The sequence below is a fragment of the Bacillus rossius genome, chromosome 6, assembly GCF_032445375.1.
Source record: "Bacillus rossius redtenbacheri isolate Brsri chromosome 6, Brsri_v3, whole genome shotgun sequence".
Classification (NCBI taxonomy): domain Eukaryota; kingdom Metazoa; phylum Arthropoda; class Insecta; order Phasmatodea; family Bacillidae; genus Bacillus; species Bacillus rossius.
Window position 1 is genome coordinate 1854850 of NC_086334.1, and position 22156 is coordinate 1877005.

Below are 22156 nucleotides of genomic sequence, written 5' to 3' on the forward strand. Positions count from 1 at the left end.
GCCGCCGGCAACCGTGGGCGCGTGCCGCCTTCGCAGGGCTGCCAACCTGCCGCCACCTCACTCGTCAAGTCCTAGCCCCTGGCACCTGAGGAGTGGAGGCTGGTGTTCACCCTGGCTGGAGGTGTGGCGCTCCTGGGGGCCGCCGTCTACCTGCTCCTGGGCTCTGGCCGCCGGCAGCCGTGGGCGCGTGCCGCCTCGCAGGGCTGCCAACCTGCCGCCACCTCACTCATCAAGTCCTAGCCCCTGGCACCTGAGGAGTGGAGGCTGGTGTTCACATTGGCTGGAGGTGTGGCGCTCCTGGGGCCGCCGTCTACCTGCTCCTGGGCTCTGGCCGCCGGCAGCCGTGGGCGCGCACCGCCTCGCAGGGCTGCCAACCTGCTGCCGCCCCACTCGTCCAGTCCTAGTCCCTGGCTCCTGATGAGTGAAGGCTGGTGTTCACCGTGGCTGGAGGTGTGGCACTCCTGGGGGCCGCCGTCTACCTGCTCCTGGACTATGGCCGCCGGCAGCCGTGGGCGCGTACCGCCTCGCAGGGCTGCCAACCTGCCGCCACCTCACTCGTCAAGTCCTAGCCCTTGGCACCTGAGGAGTGGAGGCTGGTGTTCACCCTGGCTGGAGTTGTGGCGCTCCTGGGGGCCGCCGTCTACCTGCTCCTGGGCTCTGGCCGCTAGCAGCCGTGGGCGCGCGCCGCCTCGCAGGGCTGCCACCCTGCCGCCGCCCCACTCGTCCAGTCCTAGCCCCTGCCACCTCTTACTAGATATGTATCACCTTCTGCTACTTTACTGCAGAATATATTATAACAAATAATAAAGGAATAAAAACATGTTTACTACAGGTGTTCATTAATTATATTTATTGTCATTTGGTTTATAAAGTACCACCATATGTCAGAGCATCTATATGAAATATCAATATTATCTTCTTTTCTTATACACAGGAATGACATTAGCTTCATATATCGCGTTTTTTTGTGGCTGTATATCTTTGAACACAGCCTGTAAAATTAAAGTTATTAAATAAAAATAATATGCCTATAAAATTGTCCATCTTTCAAGAGACTAAACCCACTTTCAGGCACGCTGCCATGCAGAGAACGGACATGCGCTTCTGTGTGTAATGGAAGACAAGTTGTTCGATGTGAAACAGTAGGTAAGACACGGAGCAGCACTTGAAGGTAGTGTTTTATAAGAGTATTTTTGATTAGGTAATTGATAACACAGCCTCTATTTACAAAAGTTCTACCCACTCAGGGCTTTTTCTACATTCGAATCTGTCTCTTCAGATTTCAATTATTTCTAAAACAGAAACTTTCGTCCATCTATGGCCTTATTACAATCATTTATCGAGTTTTATCACATCAAGTAATATTCTGATCACGCTACCCTTAATACTGTAGTGTATTTTGAATTGTAGTTATTAAATAAAGTCTTCCAGCACTCTTATTATGTAAAGTTTTGCACTCGAAGTCCACCTTTCAAACACTATCGGTCGTTCAGTAAGAAAATTATCGTTCAACCTACACTTCAGCTCGTCTTGCACTTGAAAAAAGTCAAGGTTTGTAAAACAAGCTGAACGGCCAACCAGACCAGCGAGCTTTCCACCACATTCGAAACTCACTCACGTCCAGAAGAAGACCTCGCCAGATGTCTGAATCAGCCAAGGAGTTCCGTACAGCACGGAGTGTCTGATCACACAAACATGAGCTCACGAGACGCGCTATAAAGTCACGAGTGGACCCGGAGGGACTACAGTCAACTCTCTCCCACTCACTCGACCCGACACTCCTGCTGGTCTCCGCCCTCTCGTGAGCACAAGGTCCATCACAGGGCTACCAACTGGTAACTGATGGGTTACCCGAAAGGGTTTGGAGATCTTGGGTCGGTCGGTGGTTCAACCACACAAGATCACACCATCTGTCGGACGACCACCAACTTGTACTTGATGGACCACAACAACAGTTTGTTTCTGCACGCCCTTGGAGGGTTGGAGATCTTGGGTCGGTCGGCAGCTCGCTCGGAGGGCTGGAGGTCAGCAGAGAGGGTGCAGGGGTCACACGTGCACCTCCTGGTCGTGCAGGGGCACTCGGCGGCGGCACAGCACCGGGTAGCACAGCACCGCGAAGTAGGCCCCCGAGCCCGCCGCCAGCAGCGCCAGCACGATGCCCACGATGGCCCAGGCGCCCAGTGCGTGCCCGGACACCGGCCCAGCCCTCGCCACTGCAACAACCACCAGGCCCACCCGACTCACTTCGGGAAGCCTTCATGTCACAGGCGAGAGAACCACACCCGAAGTTCCCCGAAGTTCATGTTCGCTTTTTTCCCCCCGTTCTATCTCATTGTATAAACCGGTGTGGCATTACATTTTGGGGTCGATTAGGATAGGTTAGCTACATTATAAATGCTTTAAAACATTGTGGATGGTTGGTTATATTGGGTAAGTATAGCTACATTAAAAATACTGTAGAATCATTTTATGGTTGCTCTACAAATAACTTTCTAATATGTAGCTATCCAGGGCTAGGAAACCGTTTACATGATTTCACAGTATCTTTAATGTAGCTATCCTAACCAAATCAACCGTCCACAATGTTTTAAAGTATTTATAATGTAGCTAACCTAACCTAATTGAACATTAGTTATCATGAGTTACAATGAACAAAAAAAAAAAAAAACCGAAGATGCACGATTGGGCGAATGGCTCTCTCGTCTGTGATAAGAAGGCTTTCCACTCACTTCTGACCGCTAGCATGGCCGAAAAAATTCAACACCGACACGAAAACTAATAGAATCAAAATTTAAAAAAAAAAAAAAAAATATTATTTCTTTAATGATGTGTAACATCTCAGCTCTCGGTATATGGCATTTATTCATAAAACCAAAGGGAAACCTTATAGTATAAACTGTTTAATGAATTTCAAAATAGTTGGGCAGTATATTTTTTATACAATTCCTTGTCGAAAATTAGATCCAAAGACTATTTACTATTTTTTCAAGTTTTTTTTAATTTTTTTTTTACTTTTATCGGATCCGTTTCATTATTTAGTTAGAAATTTCGGTCTGCTAATCAAATGATTCGATAGCCGACATAGCTGCTCCAGCAGTGAATTCTAGCGGCGGGTAGGAAACTACGTGAGATTCGCGTCAAGAAATGTAGTTGAAAATACAATTTGCGTATATTTATCTCGCTCGGCATTATTTTAAATAATTCTGCGTTACATTTCAGGTCCGAGTTCCGTATTATGAGAGTATTTGAAATACGAGAACACATGCATTTTCTCATTACCGAGGATATATGTTACAAATCTCCGGCGAGAGCTGAAAGACTCGCCTACATTTTTATTTTGTTTTATCATGTTGGCTGATATTAAATCGACAGACATGTCAGATGCCATTGAGGCACTTTGCATTAGCAGGTGACTTGGATTGGGTAGCAGTAAGTGTCACATGCAAGAAAAAAAAAAAGGGGGGGGGGGGGCGATATTATAAGACATTCGGGTAAGATATAGAATAAGCATCACATTGTTGGGACACAACCGTAACCTAACTCGCAGACCGTATTCCAGTATGTGTCCAAACCCAATCCTTGTTATGTAACGAAAAAGAAACCGTTTTAATATTCTGTGTCCTGAACGAGGCTAGAAACTAATTCCAATGCATTCTAGCGGCCGTTTGGCAACCATCGATACATTTGCTAAGCCTAAAGTCCTATCACGCGAAATAAACGGTGTATTTTTAATTTTCTCAAGTACTATACATCTTAATGTAATTTTTTTTTTCACACACCGCATTATAATTATGAGCCTACGAGCGTGTAAATATTTCGAGTCCAACAGAGAATATGCTAGTTAAAAGAAATTCAAACAAACATCGTGCGTGCAATATTTTAAATCTATAACATCTGAAACTCTCGTTCCCAACATGGCTTCGTGGCTGTGCGGTTAGCGACGCTGACTACCAATCGTTAGATTGACGGATCAAATCCCGGCGGCTGAATTTTTTTTGGACTTGTAAAAATTAATACGGCGAGCACGACACTTCAAAAGTAATAAATATATTTGAATTAATGCATGCAAATAAAAGTAAATTTATTAATTAAATTGTAAATTTCATTTCACTCCTTCTTTGTATCCATACAAAATAGTGATAATTCAATACAAATGATTCAATTTTATTCATAAAAGTATGCAGAGGTAGATTTTAATATACAAAATATAGAAAAATTAAAAAAAAATTCTTCCTCAATGAATATAATATTTTTAATGCCTAAATGGTTTGGTTGCAAAAACCTATTACGGCTCAGTCTCAGGCCGAATATGATATTTCCTTTTCTTCTGGATCAATCATTTAATCAATGTTTTGTTATGACGTTGTCACGTTAAACTATCGTCTTTAAACCGACTTTATAGACAACCAATTTTTTTTTTGTTTGTGTACTATATAACTTTGGTCCTGTACACGAGGTTACACTTGTTTCAAATTTGTGACCAGACGTCTTGCAACCAACTTCCTGTCTCCATTGCTCGAGAGATAAGAGCTAATCTAACACCACTAAATATCGTAGACTTGAGGATTAAATAGAAGACTCAGGAATCCCTGTGTACACACTCTAAGTTTATTGCTTGCGTTGAACACATACAAACCTCATTACCGTATGAGACTTGTTCATACGACCGCTCTTATTCAACAATGCGTTGGCTGGCTTCAGATAGTGCATGCATAACACATAGGTCCATCTTGCAAAGTAATATTCTATTTTGCTATGTGGGATACAGCTTGCACCATAGGCCATATGCCAAATTTCCCTTATTCTAATCTCTTTATCATCTAGTTATCAATCAAATATGTGAATACAAACATTACACCCATGCCTTACCCGGGACTCGGACCCAGAACCCCTCGCACCGTAAGCCGGCGTGCATCCGACTACACTACGGAGGTCGGCCTGCAAAGTAAAAATACACAATGTAACGTTCCTGAACGCGCAATGACATCGTATGGTGTACTTACCATTCGCATATTATTAACTTTCCATATGAATTGTACTTTTATTTTAATTAGGGAGGATAGGAACTGAAAAATTCCATAGTATCATCAATAGTTTTTATGCCTCAAATTTTTTTATTGTTTAATACAAAATATTAGCCTTCCTTAAAGACAAAAAACAACGCTGGACAACACACAGACGCACAAGCGAAACACAACGATGTGACAAAACAGATATTCTGGACACCTCAGCGATAACAGCATAGACGACACAGCAGACTCTAAGACAACAGTTGCGACGTTTCGGGAACTGAAATCTGTTCCCATCCTCAGGCGCATGCCGCTGGGTTAGTGTGTTCTGTCGTCGGTGTGGTGTTAAAATATCTTATTTGTTTCATTCTTGGGTTTCGCATGTGCGTCTTTGTAATGAGTTGTGTTGTCCACATTTTTGTTAAAATCATCGTTGGGTTCGTCGGTTTGACGTTGTTGTTCAAGGTTTTTTTTTTTTCACTTTATTTGTTGCTACTGTCTCCATCTGTATCGATATAATTTTTTGACTAATTCTATCCATGGAAAATTGGCATTGGCTGATCTTGCCTAGTTTTCTGTGTATTGGCATGTTCATCGTTTTTGTATATTCGTCTTTTTTTTGTCTGTTATTGATGTTCTAACCAGCAATGGCGTATGTCCAAGATAACATCTTGAATCAATCTTCCCTATTACAAGAAACATAAAAAAAAACTTAATTTAATGGTTTTTATGAACTTAAAGACGAACATTCCTAGAATATCATTCATAAATCAATTAAAACTAGGTTTTGCCGAAAAATCCGGAAAACTTCGGGTTCTATGGTTTTGAGAAAGACTAATTTGTATTGATTTAATTAATGATAGAGAGTTTTAAGACGAAGGCTGTTAATCCAAAGCTGTATACCACATAATTTAATGATTCCAGTTCATGCTAGGGCTTACATAAAAATTTTCCATTGAGTTCACAAAAATTATGTTCGCATGCTTTCACGGCCATTGTCTGAAGTAGCTTGGCTTCTGGGTTGTAGCCGTGTCCTTGGAAAATAATTCACCGGAAGTTTCGGTCGACATTGCAGTCGCCATCATCAGGAAGCAGTTACTTACTGAGGTTCTCACCAGTTGTCCTACCTTTATATACTCTCGCCTGAGGGGGAAGTTACTTCCTGATTGGCTGCTGCTGTGGTCCAATCAGAGCCTTCCTTTCTTCTGGTTGGCTGGGCTGTTTTTGCCAATCAGGGGCGATTTGTCTGACCCAGAAGCCAAGCTACTTCAGACACGGCTACAACCTTTGGTTGTTTGTGTAATAAGACAACACTAATTACATCCATGTCTTACACGGGATTCGAACCCAGAACCTCCGCTACAAAGGCCGACACTGCGTCGCACCGCTGCCTTGTCAGACAGTCAAACAATATCCTTGGAATTTTATTTTCAAATCTTTGAAGAGCCTTTTCTCGCTTCTTAGGGTGGACTCAGGAGAGGGTTTTTATTTTTAATTTTGCAGGACGTTGAAAGGAACACCTGCATGCTTCTACTCACACGGTTCAGGTCCATGTCAGTGAGCCCCCGACTCCGACACTCTTCTTAGTAAGATTTCAACTCTTAATTTGTCTGATATTGCAGCTTGCCATCCCCCCCCCCCCTTTTTAACCAGATCGTTAGGTAGATTTTAAAAATTAAAAAAAAAAAAAAAACTTGACGCTTCTAAGCCGTATCCTCCATTACAGCCAGGCGCAATGCAAGGGTCAACCCGGTGTGGCCACCCTGTGTCGCGGTTGACACTCCCGGTGTCACACCACCACAAGTTAGACACCCGTCTGGGAACAGCCTTCAACACTCCAATCTTGTTTATCTTTTTTAAATTATTATTTTGCACGCTGCTCCGAAAAACGAGTGCCCCAAAATTCATAAATAAATTATTCAAAAAGTTTTTAGAAAAGGAAGAGATCAGATTAATAGTATTTAAAATGAAAAGAACGTAATTACTCGAAATGTGAAAAACTTTAATGAGACCATTTGCGCATGAGCATGGTAAGGAATTTAATATACAACCAAATATCAAAAAAATTACAATTATATCTAAAACCATTTGCCCTATAAAGTTATAGAGGCTTTTAATATAGCCACGTTTTAATATATACCAATAAATAATAAATACTGCAATAAACGCATAAATAAATTCAGACATTGATACAAAAACCGTTCTAAAATATATATATATATATATATATATATATATATATATATATAATAAATTACAATACTATCCAAGTAAAAGTTAGTAAAAATTAATGTCTCTCTAAAACATCTTGATTACACCCGGGTGAATTTATTTTACGGCGCTTCATGGCATGCTTGATGGAAGGTTCGGTAAAAATGAGTACGAGGACGCAACATACACTCGACGTGGGAATTAGGGTCTTTTGGCAAAAATCATTTTTAAATTGTTCACTGTTATGGTGGGCACAGTTTATATCAACGCCCCGGGGTTACAGGGGCAAAAGTTCGGAGCCGGAATCACTTACTTGGATTAAACGTTGTTCGTCGCATCCCACCCCGGACCTCCTGGCCCGGAGTTTAGCCGGCTGTACTTTAGCACACATGCTAAAAGCTTCATTAACGAAAAATGTAGCGTAGACTCTTCATCGCCTTGGCAGCATCCACCACAATCTAAGTATTTGCCGAAGTTCAATATACGTCAGCTGATTTATGTTCAAAAATATTCACGAGTCCCCGCCGGCCCAATACCACGAGCCATCACCCGCGCTCGTCACGCCCGAAGCGCATACACGTCCACCACGGCGATCAGCTGACGACTCCCTCATACAGCTCATTCCGTCCCTCTTGACGTATTTCCCCCACCACTTTATTGCCTTGGAACAGTCCATTTCAATCTTCACCGGGGGGGGGGGGGGGGGGGAGCGTCGTACACCGTATTATGATTCAAAGTCCAAAACGATATAATTAAATATCAAGAAACTAAACCATTTAAAAAAAACATAATATAAAAACATATTTAAAAATAAGATTAACAAAACTTATAAAAGACCAATACTTATAAAAAAAAGACAAAGGGCAAATACTAAAACTAAAATTACGTCACAGCCATAATTCAACATTAATTAAAATAAATATAAAATCAAGTGGCCATGCCACCTATGGCCACACCTGGCACCGGAGTGACCGGAGTGAGGTTGGGGCGAGGCTCACCGGTGAGGTTGCGAGGCTGCGGGGTGCCGTGGTCCTCGAAGGCGGAGCGGTAGTTGAAGCCGCCGTACCCCACGGGCGGGCGGTAGAAGGGCGGGGCCTGCCCCAGCAGCGTCCCTGCAACACCACCCCTCCACACTTCGAGGAGCTGTCTCCTTACCTGCACTCTTTCCATTTCAATTATTAACTCGAACGGACATATTCACGTAGAATTTACAACATACTTGTAAATTTGTACATTTGCAGTGAAACAACTGCGGCACTACAAAGTAGTGTTCGCAGTTGTACTGGGTTCGGATTCTCATCCGGGCATTCGTACCTCCAATAGTTACAAGTTATTTGGAAACCGTTCCCTGAATATCTTTCCAGTATTAACTGCACACGTTAATAGGCTCGATAACAGATAATAAAGTCCAGGTATTCAAATTATGCTTGAATGAAACATCAATTGCCACACTCTTGAGGAATTGTGCTCTCTCCAGATTTTTTTTTTGCGAAATAGCACGTGAATTTTTTCCCTCAAAATAAGGAAACGTTTTTATTAATTTTGAGGATTTTCTTAGGAATTTTGAGTCAAACATGGCCAACCTTGACGTCAGAGCGATGGGTCATTGACCCCAACACACTCCACGCTCCAGATACAGCATCAGTATGCCCATTTATTTATTACTGGTAGGTATTGAGTTTTCTTACTTCGAACATGAATCTTCGTATACTAACAACACTTTCAAGAAAATAAACTCAACTTTCTTGCTACCAGGATACAGTTACCCCCCTCTCTTTACACTGCATAAGTTCCTGTACTATGTACAAATTTTTATTTACTTTACAGACGACGTGGTAAATTCTGAGCCCAAAAATAAGTAATCAATGCATTTTCCAGGTCGGTAGCACTTTTGTTTACTTCCATGTTGAGTGTTCGTAGACATAGTTTCTGGTGATGAAATGCAACATGAGGTGATATAATAAATTTTTAATCAATTTTGATATTCAGGATAATTCGTGTTGCTATAACTATTTTTTTACACGGAAACAAAATCCATTTTCTATACCGGCATAATTCAGTATTGGACGGCTGTATTATGGTCCAATAATTTCCTTCCTGTGGCGAGCAAAATGCTGATGTCTCACCCCGAACAAATACATGACTCATCAACCAAATCTGAGATCTGAAACATTTTATCTTAAATATAGTTCAAGTATCTTGCCAAAACAAAATAATTGAGAAACACCAAAACTCATTTAAATGATAAAATAACTGTCACATGGACGCACATTACAACCCACTAGTCCACCGGAGTGAGTGGTAACACTGGGAACTGTGCCACGGGAGGAGTCTTGGCCGACAGCTAAGCAGGCCTGCAAACATTGTCGGCGCTAACGAGTGCTAACCTGTGGAACACATGCAAACAAATTGCACGAGGAGAGTTCCTCAGCCAGCGGTGCACGCTGATTATCACCCGCCTTTCTCAGTCAGCACCTCGCTGGCCATCCGGCACGACATTCTCTCCACCTCGCAGCTTCAAATAAACTATGTCCGGAACAGAATGCCCCAGTTTCAGTGGTGTATTATACTTTTCAATTAGACTATTTACAACAAATCATACATCTAACTGCAGGTAAAATAACCTAAGTTTTTCTTTCAAATGTTCAATACTTAGGCATAGGAAAAATTCGCGGGTCCAATGACTATTTGTATTTCAGCCTATCGCGAAATGAATTTCCGAATTTTTCCGGTCTCTACAATACCTGCACCTTTAGTAATACGGAGCACATCCAACCTATAGTCCAAATATTCCCACATTTTGACTAACAAGTCATGAGTGATGGAAGCAATAGCCTCTTCAACTCTTGTGTCTCAACTCTGGCGAATCATTAGGTAACGGCGGAACGTAGACACGATCTTTTTCATAGCCCGAAAGGAAAAAGAAAAGTCGAATGGCGTTACGTCAGGTGAACGTGGAGGCCAGCGAAAAAAGGATCTGTCAACTCGAACCGTTACAACAAACCCACCGGTCAGAGACTTTTACCACTCTCGTGCAAAGAGATTCCAATTGGAAGGGGCTCCATCTTGTTGCCAAATAAAGTTTACGGGTTCACCCTCTACTAATAAGTATTTTCCGTAGATGACGCTGCAAGCGAGACTACAACAAAGCAGTACTCGCGCATAAGCTTATGTAAAACTGTTCAGCCATTCTAGGCACGAAAGTGTTAACATATTTTATCAATACCTGAATTGCATGAGTTAAAGCAGTTTGAGAGAGAGAGAGAGCGAGATAGAGAGAGATAGATAGAGAGAGAGAGAGAGAGCAGTTGGCGAAGATTAAATCAATAATCTCTCAGATGTTGAGGCTAGGTCTCACCTGCTATGTTTATTTTATCGTTTCTTCGTCATTTCTGTTTTTTTAAGGCTATTTCAAAAAACTAATTCAAATCGTTATTTTATATACATTTGTAGTTCTGCCAAAAACATGTTAACATATATTCACCTATCGTGATAACATTGGTGTGAACATTCACGCAAGTGGTTATACTTAAAAAGACTGACGCGCCTTTTTTACAACCGTATTACAATCAGTGACTCTCTGTTGAAAATATTGTCACGTTCCAGAATTTCTCGGTGTGGCCGAATTCAGACTTCTGTGTTTCATGGCGCGAGCTGTGGGCGGGCCGCTGCGCCCGTGCGAGAAGCGGCCTCGTTTCGTCAGCAACCGGCCGGCGGCGTGTTTGCCCGCGCTGCACATTCCTCATGAGTCGCGCGGACCGGCGGTCTGCTGGCGTGACCGGGTCGCAGCGGTGCTCGGGCCCTCATTGCCCAGTCTGGGGGCGGCGGCCGGGATTCTCTGGGAACGTCGGCGGGGCCGAGAGAAGGTGGAGGTAGCTCGGGGCTCACTCTGGGGGAGGCTATGCCTCTCGCCAGCGGCAACGAGTCGGATAGGGTTTAAGGATGTTAGGCTCTTTGAGGCGGAGGCTATGCCCCGGAACAGCAATACGTTCATGTAAAGTTGGTTGGGGTCGCGGAAGTAATGTTTGCGTTATTTTTGGAGAGGCCGGACCCGAGCGGATATTGCTGACCTCATGCTGGACGTATAGTTTTACGATTTGACCTTAGATAATTAAAAATAATGTTTAACTTAACTTTAAGGACTTAGAATGAGTTCTAACGTCGTATAAGATTTTGATACATTCTAGCTGCTCGTTGATCAAAGCGTTTGTAAATCATGATCCCCATTTAGTTGATTTCAGTTTAAGTACTTAATTGTAAACCAACTAAGAATGATTTACAGATTACCCTAGATTTTATTTATTAAGTTTAAATGTAAAAGTTAATACTTCATGATTTTCTCTCATCGACTAGCAACATTTTGTATGAGGTTAAGGTCTCGTGTAATAAACGTACTTTCTTTAGAACTAAGTTTTAACTCATTTTAAGTAATTCCTTCTCTCTCCAGACCTCCTGTACAGGGGGCGGAGCCTATTATTTTAAGATCCCGGGTTGTGAACAGATTTGATTACAAAGTACCCTTTGTTGCCAAGCGAGTGTACGTTTTATGCCCCCCCCCCCCCAAAGTAATAGATTTGTTATTTTTTTGATTAATCATCAACGCCAACGTTACAATATTTATGGCAGAAGAACTGATTCAAGGAAGATATCGAGTTGAATTTTTTTTGTAAGAAGTAACGAAAAAACGTAAAATTAACATGGCGGGTGACACCGGTCCTTAAAGTCAAGCATGTTGAAGTTCCTAAGTGGGAAACATAGCCAGCTGTGAGTCCATGCCACTTCCTTCGCGGTGGAGCAAGTGGCTGTGCAGAAACAGGCCGTGGTCCTGTAGGAGGGACCCGGTCGAGGGACGGGACACAAAACAAGGAGCGAGGACAGTGTTTGGTTTTTTGTGTCGACTCGGAGGGGAGCGAGACGATAACAGCGCAGGGCAGCCCAGGGGTGCCAACCACGGAGTCATGACGGCGCAGACAGTCTCTCGTCCCTGTGGAAGGCCGCACCAGAACTTGCGTCCTGCCAACACGGCTGGCAGAAACTAGTCGGTGACGCGCTTCTTCTGTTTGAAGATTGATTCCAAACAGACCCACGCTTTCGTAAAACTGCTGAAACATAAATGAGCAGTTGCAAGTAGGCCTACTGTATGTAACCAGGGGTGGCTCCCCGTGACTAGCGCAACCCCGCTCAGGCGTGGTTCACGTTTACTTTACTTGTTCGTCCGGTGTCCTGCTAGAAACATGGACTTTCATGGAAAATAACAGCAGCGTTGACGTTCACGACGCCATGTGACGTAACTGCGAGTGAAGTGAATGCTCGGGGCTGGCTACTGGCCGGGGGGTCTGCCGCCACCAGGCCGGGCGCCTGCAGAGCGAGACCGCGGCGCTCCGACGCGCACTGCTGCAGCCACGCTCCGCCGCCTGCTGTCTGCTGTCACGCCACACCGCCTGCTGTCTGCTGTCACGCCATGCTCCACGCGCTGTCCGCTGCCACGCCATGCTCCGCGCGCTGTCCGCTATCACGCCATGCTCCGCGCGCTGTCCGCTGCCACGCCATGCTCCACGCGCTGTCCGCTGCCACGCCATGCTCCACGCGCTGTCCGCTGTCACGCCATGCTCCGCGCGCTGTCCGCTGTCACGCCATGCTCCACGCGCTGTCCGCTGTCACGCCACACCGCGCGCTGCCTGCTGTCACGCCATGCTCCACGCGCTGTCCGCTGTCACGCCATGCTCCGCGCGCTGTCTGCTGTCACGCCACGCCGCGCGCGCTGTCTGCTGTCACGCCACGCCGCGCGCGCTGTCTGCTGTCACGCCACGCCGCGCGCGCTGCCTGCTGTCACGACAAGCTCCGAGCGCTGTCTGCTGTCACGACAAGCTCCGAGCGCTGTCTGCTGTCACGACAAGCTCCGAGCGCTGTCTGCTGTCACGCCACGCTTCGCGCGCTGTCTGCTGTCACGCCATGCTCCGCGCGCTGTCTGCTGTCACGTCCCACCGCGCGCTGCTTGCTGTCACGCCACGCCGCGCGCTGCCTGCTGTCACGCTACATCATGCGCTGCTTGCTGTCAAGCCATGCTCCGCGCGCTGTCTGCTATCACGTCACGCCACTATTTGTTGATTCTTCTAAAACCGTAAAATATTGTCTTTTAACAGTATTATTACAGTTGTATTCATTCTGAAAGAGAAAGATATCAATTTTATAAACCAATTATTATTTTACAGGCGAAATTTCTCTGTAGTAGTCGGTTACTATATGTATATAATAAACAATGCATTCCATTAATTATGTACCGCGTTCAAATAGATCCAAAATTTCTAATATTAAATTATATTAAAATTAATAAAACAACGGTTGAATCCAATAAGTAAAAAATTGAATTTTATTAGATGATGATTTTATTGAAATACAAGAAAAATGCAAAAAGAAAAAAAAAATATTTTAATGTTTTATATTCAAGGAATGTTTTTTTCCGGACAAATATTGTACCAAAATGCATGGATCAGGAAAATTAATTTAATTTGTTTAATTGTGCATCTCTTATTTAATCAGTTCAAACCACAGATGCCCGCTAATTTAATTAAATTGTTCCGAATGTACCTTTTAAAGATAAATTTATTACAAATTATGTTATCGTAAAAATGCAGTACATAAAATTTCCCCCTATTTTGTGGAGTAAGTTTTACACAACAGCTTATATAAAAATTAAAAATAAAATGGGGTCAGGCTGTGTCATGGACACGGCCGTGTGTTGTACACGTGAATACGTGTACTAAACAGGTAATACACGCTATTTCATGTATGTTATAATCATGTTTGAACACCAAGAAGTCGTCATCCACTTGCATAATTTCAACCGCCCCAGCTGCAGATGTACTGGCACCGTCGTTGATCCGCTCGGCCGTATTCATTCTTTTACGTTCCTGGCACTGCTTCACTCGGTCATATTGTGTTTTATTGGTAACATTCAGTTGCTTTTGGGAAGTCCTTTCCAACCTTATACGATCTCTGTATTTGGATTTGGCTTTTTGACGCGTATAGGCCGACATTATATACATTTTATTTTAACACCATATATATTCACTGTAACTATTTTACAATAATTTTTTATATATGCAATCGATAGATTTTGACGAGAGCTGAAGATTGAAACTCAAACGAACGTCGTAGTATCAACGAGTCAAAAGTTATACTAAATGGAAATCTCGAAACGCAGCAAAATGACCTCAAAATGGCGGCGCTTCCCTCTCCACCACGAGCGATGCGTCACAGTCCTCACTTAGCGTAACTAATTATTTGATCCTTTAGCTATCCAGTGGTGTAATTAAATTCTGGATGGAGATGATAGTCATGTAGCCGCAACACTAAACTGAATCTCCCGATTTTGTTATCATTAGTTTTTTGAATTGCCTCCCAGTATGGAAGCAACTTAAAGACGTATACATGTTAAAAAAAAAAACATAACGCTGAAATTTTATGTTTTAAAAACCATTTTAGACTAAAATTAAAACCAGAAAAGTCTTGTCTATAGCTACAGGCAATCCAGTTGGGTTCTTGCAGGATTGGCCACCCCTCCTCAAATGCCGGGCCAATGGTCGGACTTGTTGGTAGCGTTGTGGCGGGGTTGGCACGGCGCCTATTTGCGGACGTGACATGACGTCCTGCCTGGACCCAGAAGCAGCACGTCCTGTTGCGCGGCGTGACGTCACTCGCGCGGTCCTGTTGACTCACGCCAGCGGCGCTTCCTGTTCCTGTCGGCGGACACCTGGGGCTGGGGGTCGCGGCCGGTCGCAGTCTGGGGAGCTGGTCTTGTACCGCGACAAGTCCTTGGGAACTCAGTTCCACGGCAGAGCTTAGTACCATCTGCCATTCGTCAAATCTCTGCCTCGCAGTTCTACAAGCGATATCGTTGGAAACTGAGTTCCTAAGGATTTTACTTGTAAAATAGTAAAAAAAAAAAAAAAAAAAAGGGTTGTCTGTTAAGTCGGTTTACGGACGACAATTTTACGTGATAACGTCATAAGAAAACATTGATGAAAAATTACAAAATTTCAAATATTATTTACATTTTTTTTGCAAATTTAATTTAAATAATTTGTTTAAATATAATCACGAACCATTGGTTGAAAAGCCCGCCTTAACATGTTTGATATTATAGAAGATTTTCTCGCACGGTGGTTGGCCGGTTCTTGCACGCTCGGCTCAGGCGGAACGCGACAGTTTTTCGTGGCGTGCAGCCGGCGTTCATCGATTCATAAGACGTTTATCACGTCAAAAAGCACAAACACCTCGTGCAGTGCATTGTGTTGTGCCACAAGCGCGATGCCAGCCGGCCTCCAGACCCGGGGAGCAGCGCCGGTGGATGCGGCCTGCCTCGTCTCGGCGCGTGGTCAGCATGCGGGAGCGGCGGGCGCACCGTCTACCTGCCTCTCGCCTGGGGGCCTGGGGGCCTGGGGGCCTGGGGGCCTGGGGGCCTGGGGGCCTGGGGGCCTGGGGGCGCGACAGCCCACAGCGGCGTAGCAGGCGGGTGGCAGGGATGGCCCCCGCCAGGGGCGCCTGAGCAGGGGGGGGGGGACGCTGCCGCGACGGTTTCGCGGTTATTGAACCCCTCCCCCCTTCTCTGTTTAAATCCAAGAGGGGGCGCCATTTTCAATTCTGGCCAGGGGCGCCAGTCACCTTAGCTACGCCACTGGCAGCCCATACCGCGGCAAGCGGCGCAACAGAGATACTTGTGACATTTTCAAATTGTTTCTCTAATTTCTTTCTTCATTTCTATGACTTTTTAAAATTAAAAAATAATAATAACAACGTGTACGTGGAATCCACGCGCGACAGAAGTGAAACTTCTTGCTTTTTATTATCAAGCATAGGAAATATAATTCTCTTTGGCTAAGGTCATAGATAAAAAAAAACACACCACACACACATACACACAAATTTATTGCAAGTATGCGAGCGCTAAATTATTATATTACGCAAGCATACAAGTATGCAAGTGGGCAAATGTGCAAGTACGCAAACATACAAGTATACGAGTGTGCAAGTATGCAAGCATATAAGTATACAAGTATACAAGAATACAAGTACGCAAATGTGCAAACATACAAGTGCACGAGTGTGAAAGTATACAAGTATACAAATACGCAAGTGTACAGGTATATTGCATTATTTCCACCTCTCCCCTTGCCGTCTTCTCCTCTGTCGGTTCCTCCCACCCCGTACCTAACTATTCTCCTCACGCGATCGGAATTTTCGTAACGCTCGAAGATCGCAGCCCCTCCAGCAAAGAAGTTGCGCTTGGAAAGAGGAAGTCACAGGAAGGCACATGTTCGGGCGTGTCGGAAAGACTCCAGCATAGCGGGCTTCCCTCAGGCAGGTCGCCACGGGACAGCTGGCGCCGTGACAAGCCTCGGCACGGCCAGCTACAGCAAGCTGCCTTCTGGGAAGCTGTCCGGCTGACCTCACATCCGCCAGCAAGGCTCGCGTTACTGACGCATTATAGACTTCTGTCAGCGCGAGTGTCACGAGAATACAGAATGTCCACAAAAGACCTTTACAACTTCAAACCTAAATAAAAAAAATAATGTGTCGAGGTATCTGGATGGGGTTTGTGGCATTGTGATCAGAATTCCTCAAAGTTTTTATGTGAATTTTTTTCCTGTTTTTTGCAGTTGTGAATGATAACTGACATCCAAACATCACAGAAGATGGCTACACCCCAAGAGAAAGCGCAATGTGTACCCTGTTTCATAGAAACAAAATCATATACGCAGGTGCAACGAAACTTTAGGCCCAAATATGCGAGAGAACCACCTTCACGACTCACAATTCATGAGTGGCACAAAAAGATTATGGAGACAGGGAGTGTTCTGCAGCAAAAAGGCAGTGGTAGGTCGAACCGGAATACCTCAACATTTACATGACAATTAAAATCCACGATATAAACACATAACCGAGTTGTTGTTAATTTAAATTAATATGTTAGCATATAGTAGGCACACTCTATCGAGATAAGATAAGACATTCTTAACAGGCACTGAAAGAACTTTCAGACTTCGAAAGCTAATGTTTTTTTTTTTAAATTTAAAAAAAAGTTAAGCTAGTCTGGTGCTATATGATTCTATGGTTTTTCTATTTACTACGTCACAATATTCATCTGTCAAAGTTTGAATATTCACTGCAGCATCTGTCATAAATGTCTCACCTCATCCTAAACGGAGAGTAACTTTCCAGTCTTATGCCCGTGGGGATAAGTCTGGGATGTATTATAACTAATTAAAATAATAACCGAATCCGAACTAAAACCCAAGGTTAGAAGTTTATGTCAATAGACCACAGAGCCTTCAGTGACGATATTCTGTAGAATGTCCTCGAAATTAATTCTTTCGGTAGTACTCTTGCTGCAACACTCTTTAGCTAACACGATTATGCCAATCATTTGCTGAGCCAATAGGATTATCGGGTGCATATTTCACTTCTGCTCACGTACCGCAAACAACCAACGCGCGAAAAAAAAAAGACGGGAAAAGTAAGTTTTCTAACCCACGGTAGTGATCTGATCTACAAAAATACCGTGTTCAAGTAAAAATTATATCAAAAGTATAAAAGTGCAATTAAATAGTGGGCGGAATAAAATACACAATGTATTGTGTAAACCAAGTTAATTTTATCTTTTATACCTCAAAATATATAATTGTCGACTCCTTCTTGTCATAATTTACAGCTTTAAATAAGGTCGCATCAGATATCTATTATCTCTGTTGATAGACAATATTCGCAAAACAACGAGCGTATCGCCGTTATCGCTGTACGGCGGTGTCGAACGTGAGGCACAATGGTGTATTCAGGATCAAGTCAAGGGACGGGAACAGAACAATAGAAATTTTCTTTACCAACATGTATTGCGCTATAAAATCCTATTAATCAAACTACCTACCCGCAAATTACAGTAGGCCTAACGTATTTTTTTTTAGGTCGCTTAAAATATTTTCCATATTAGTTAATTGCATGTTTTTTTTGTAACTCATATAAAATGTCAGTACTTTAAGAAAATACAATATTTAGGGTATATATTTTGCTTGTGTCGGTTGGATGTGGAATTAATATTAATTTAGAATTGTATTTGGCACGGACCCCTGTGGTACCTAGATCAAGCAGCTAGACGACAGATGGTAGGTAATACGTGTTTTTAACGGAATAGCTTGAATACAAAATGCACACTTTATAAACAAGGTTCTTCACATAAGCAACCACGCCCGTCACAGAAGCACTACAGTTGATGGTCTCGCAAAGAAATGGTAAGGGCAAAAAACGCCGGGACACATGGAGGCAGACGGCTGCTCTGTGCTGCGTAGCCTTCAAGGCCACACACAGGCCGCGTCAGCTGCCTGAGTCTTTGGTTGCCAGTAGTCCTTTACCACGAACCACACCCCCCTATCCCCCCCCCCCCAACCCAAAAAAAAATTCGCTTGCTAAAAAAAACCGCACATTGTTTCGACGGCAGGAAGCGCAACGATGCGTGCCGTGCAACCCATTGTTGCCAACGTTGCGGCTATCGCGCTGGACAGAACCTCCACGAAGAAAAAGGACAAATATTCGTGATATCGGCTATTCTCGCCACAAAGCGGTAATACCAAACAAATAATAAGAATAAAAAAAGATTGACTCAGTAAATCCCATCTCCCGTTTACTAATCTAACACTAACTGGACGTTTTGAGGTTAGGTGAAATAAAAAAGTTCTTATTGTGGCAACATACGCTAGAAAAAAAAAAGGTTGTTCAAGTACGCAGTGTATAAAAGCGAGTACTTAAAAGCGTGACTATTTTAACACACACAAGAGAAACAAGAATCTGAGTAAAACGGACAAAAGTACAGCTGGTCATGAAATGACGCTGAACGGAGGGAAATAACCACTAATAGAACTTACAGCAACAGCGACAAGCAAGTAATAGTATCGTCCAAAAAATTCATTGACAAAATTTACGAGAGAAAAAGTCCTGAAGAACATCATATGTTATAAACAAGGCTCATCACCGAATGAACAATGAAAGAAGAATACGAATACTAACTGTGAGAATAGCAAGAGGCACCGCAGTCAGACTCGGTGAAGGGAGATGATATGGTAATGAAGCATCGGCGGAATTAATGGATGTGGGAAACTGGAGTATCCCGTACCTGACGGCGTCTGCCAAGTTTCCCAGTTTCAAAAAGTCTTGAATAGAATCCGATAGGAGGCGAGGGAACTGGCCACTCGAACATCGTGGCCATTCTAAAGAGGACGAGAAGAGGAGGAGGAATGAGAAGATGGCTAGGGATGGGGAACAATGAATAAAGAATTTGGCTTGCATAAAGAAAAGGTTTTATTGGGTTATTTCATTTCTACCACCATTCTAGCAAAGTGCATAACAATTCAGTACGTATTTCATACTGTCTCAAGTTGTATTGCCACATATTTCAGTGAACTCAAAACGCTCCAATCTTTGCTTGCGAGCCGCTGACTTCTTTGTGTGCCACATATTACAAATTCAAATAAGCTGAAAACATACAGCTTTCACTCGCATTGTAAAACACGCGTGAAGCATTGGGCCTCTTCCATTTCGTTCAGAAAAAGCCGATCGATAGCGTTACAGATGCGCGCAGGTTCGAGACTTCACGAGGCGATGCAAGAGCAATGCCTCGCGACAAAAAAAAAACCTTAGAGAAACGGATGGTGGCGGCATTATTGAAATGTTTGACCCGTTATTCAGAAATAGTACCTAATGTACTTAATTTTTAATTTATATATTGCTAATCGAATGTATGTATTATTTATGTAAAACACTATGTCAATTTGTATAAAATACAATGATGATAAGACGTTTTAGCCCATTTCTGGGTGTCGTCATAGGCAGCACCAGCGTGACAACAGCCGTTACGTTACTATGATTGTCAAAGCAGAATGACTCCGCCATGGTTTTTCATTGCCTTCGCGGGATGAAGGTGAAAGGGATTTCACAAACAACACTGAACCCAGGTATAATTTTTAAAATTTTTCCCTCAGGCGGTGAATTTAACCCGAGCCCCAGCAACTACTAGACGGACACGCTAGCAACTGGGCCAAGTCGACGGACCATAACTGAAAAATGTGATCGAATATTACCCTGCATACATATAACAGGATGGTGTATACAATCTTCATATCACTGCAGCGTAAAAACTCAAATTTTCAAGTGTGATATTTTGATCTTAGCAAACCTGTTTTCCTCTAAAATCCAAACAAAATAATAATAAAATACTAAAAAAATAACACCACCTACAAACGTGTACGTTTAAAGAATTATAAAAATAATAATTCTATCATCATTTCATCCAGCACAAACGTTTCATAAATATTACTATAATGTTGCACAATAATAATTCCGACGTTTGTAAAAATGTAATGTTAAAATTTCTAAACTATTTCTGTAATATAGTGCCTTGTATGGCATGTATATTATTGAAACTACGATTATTAATTGCCTATTTTAATCAGATAAATTTCTTAATAACATATAAATGTACGGTGAAACGTTAGCTTGAATACGGCTTATTAAAGAGAAATGAACGTATCGTCTCTCGACAGTAAATAATATGAATTTAGAGACTGTTGGTGTTTAAACTTAAGATGATTTGAAAGACGCATGAACGAGAATATGAAAAAAAAAAAAAAAATATCTGAACGACTTGACAGGATTCGATGGGTTTGTTTTACCGGCTAGACATTTTCATTACGGAGACCCATGTACAGAAATAGTCAATACAGTAAATATTAAAAAAAAAAAAAAAAATTGCAAACTGATTTTAGTAAAATAAGGACTTAAAAAAACAATTTAAAAAAAATTGGCTGAAAAATTATTAAAACCACATAACTAACACCTCTATAACTATCAAATCTTAGAACGAATAACATATTAGGCCTACAATTTTACGCTAGTTCAACATATTAAAACATTATATTTTGCAATTGTAAATAAATAGTAATTGAGACATATTTAGATAAAGATAAGGTTATTATAGACGTTTTTCTTAAGTAATTTTAATTATATTACAGACCATTTTTTACATTATTTTTTGGTTCAAGCTCTTATTTTATAGAAAAATTGATCGCATTAAAAAAAAAATTATCTATACCCAATATTAATTATTTCTGTACATTAAGGTCTCCGACATGAAAATATCTAGCCGATAAAACAAACCCCATCAAATTCTGTCAAGTCGTTCAGATTCTAATTCTGTTTTTACATTCTCGTCATTCATGAAAGGTGCGATCTTCCCAATCTTCTTACAACGGCGCCGACCGGCGAACTTCGGTAGCGAGAAAATTTAAAAAAAAAAATGCGACACTTGTTTCCGCTGCAATCCAGAAATTGTAACTCACCCGAGAGAAGGGAAGCAATGCAGAAAATCGTCCAAGCAGTTTGCATCTTCGCTCGCGATGCGGCGCGGCAAGTCCATCCGACGCGTCTTACGAGGCAACAACAAACACAGACCGTGCTTTGTCGCAGAGATCGCCGCGCCGCCACTCCGCTCCCGAGCAGCGGCAGTGCTGCTCTCTCGCGGCGATGCAGTGAACCGCGTGCCGCAAGTCTCTATGCGCTCGGTGGCTCACACCAAGAGCGTACGCAGGATTTGATTTTCAATAGAGCCGTTGGCGGCATTTTTTATTTTTTTTATTTTTTTTTATTTATTTTTTGTTGGGGTTTGGGGGGGGGGGGGGGGGGGTTGGAGGGCGGTTATTAATTGAACTGCAATGGCTACTGTTTACTTTCAAATTATTTCATTCTGTTGGTGAAAGTCAGTGGCGGATCCAGGATTTTGGTTTGGGAGGGGCTTGACCCAGCTGAGGCTAGGCTTTATCAAGGCAAACACTAAAATAATAGTGTACCCAGATTCTTTTGGAGGGGACTTGAGCCCCCCCTCTGGATCCGCT

At 42.8% G+C, this 22156-nt stretch overlaps 1 protein-coding gene across 2 annotated transcripts; it reads right to left on the minus strand.

The window, feature by feature from the left end:
• Nucleotides 1–1202: 1202 nt before the first annotated feature.
• Nucleotides 1203–21738, minus strand: LOC134532481 (uncharacterized). 2 transcript variants are annotated; one of them, XM_063368902.1, is made up of 3 exons: nucleotides 21605–21738; nucleotides 8177–8332; nucleotides 1203–2213 (listed from the first exon to the last, which is right to left on the minus strand). In XM_063368902.1, exons 1-3 carry the CDS (start codon nucleotides 21648–21650, stop codon nucleotides 2047–2049), a joined length of 369 nt encoding a protein of 122 aa, XP_063224972.1. In that variant the 5' UTR covers nucleotides 21651–21738; the 3' UTR covers nucleotides 1203–2046. The 2 variants fall into 2 exon arrangements, with proteins under 2 accessions (XP_063224972.1, XP_063224974.1); XM_063368904.1 differs by having other exon boundaries at nucleotides 8219–8332; nucleotides 21605–21735.
• Between the last annotated feature and the right edge of the window lie 418 nt (nucleotides 21739–22156).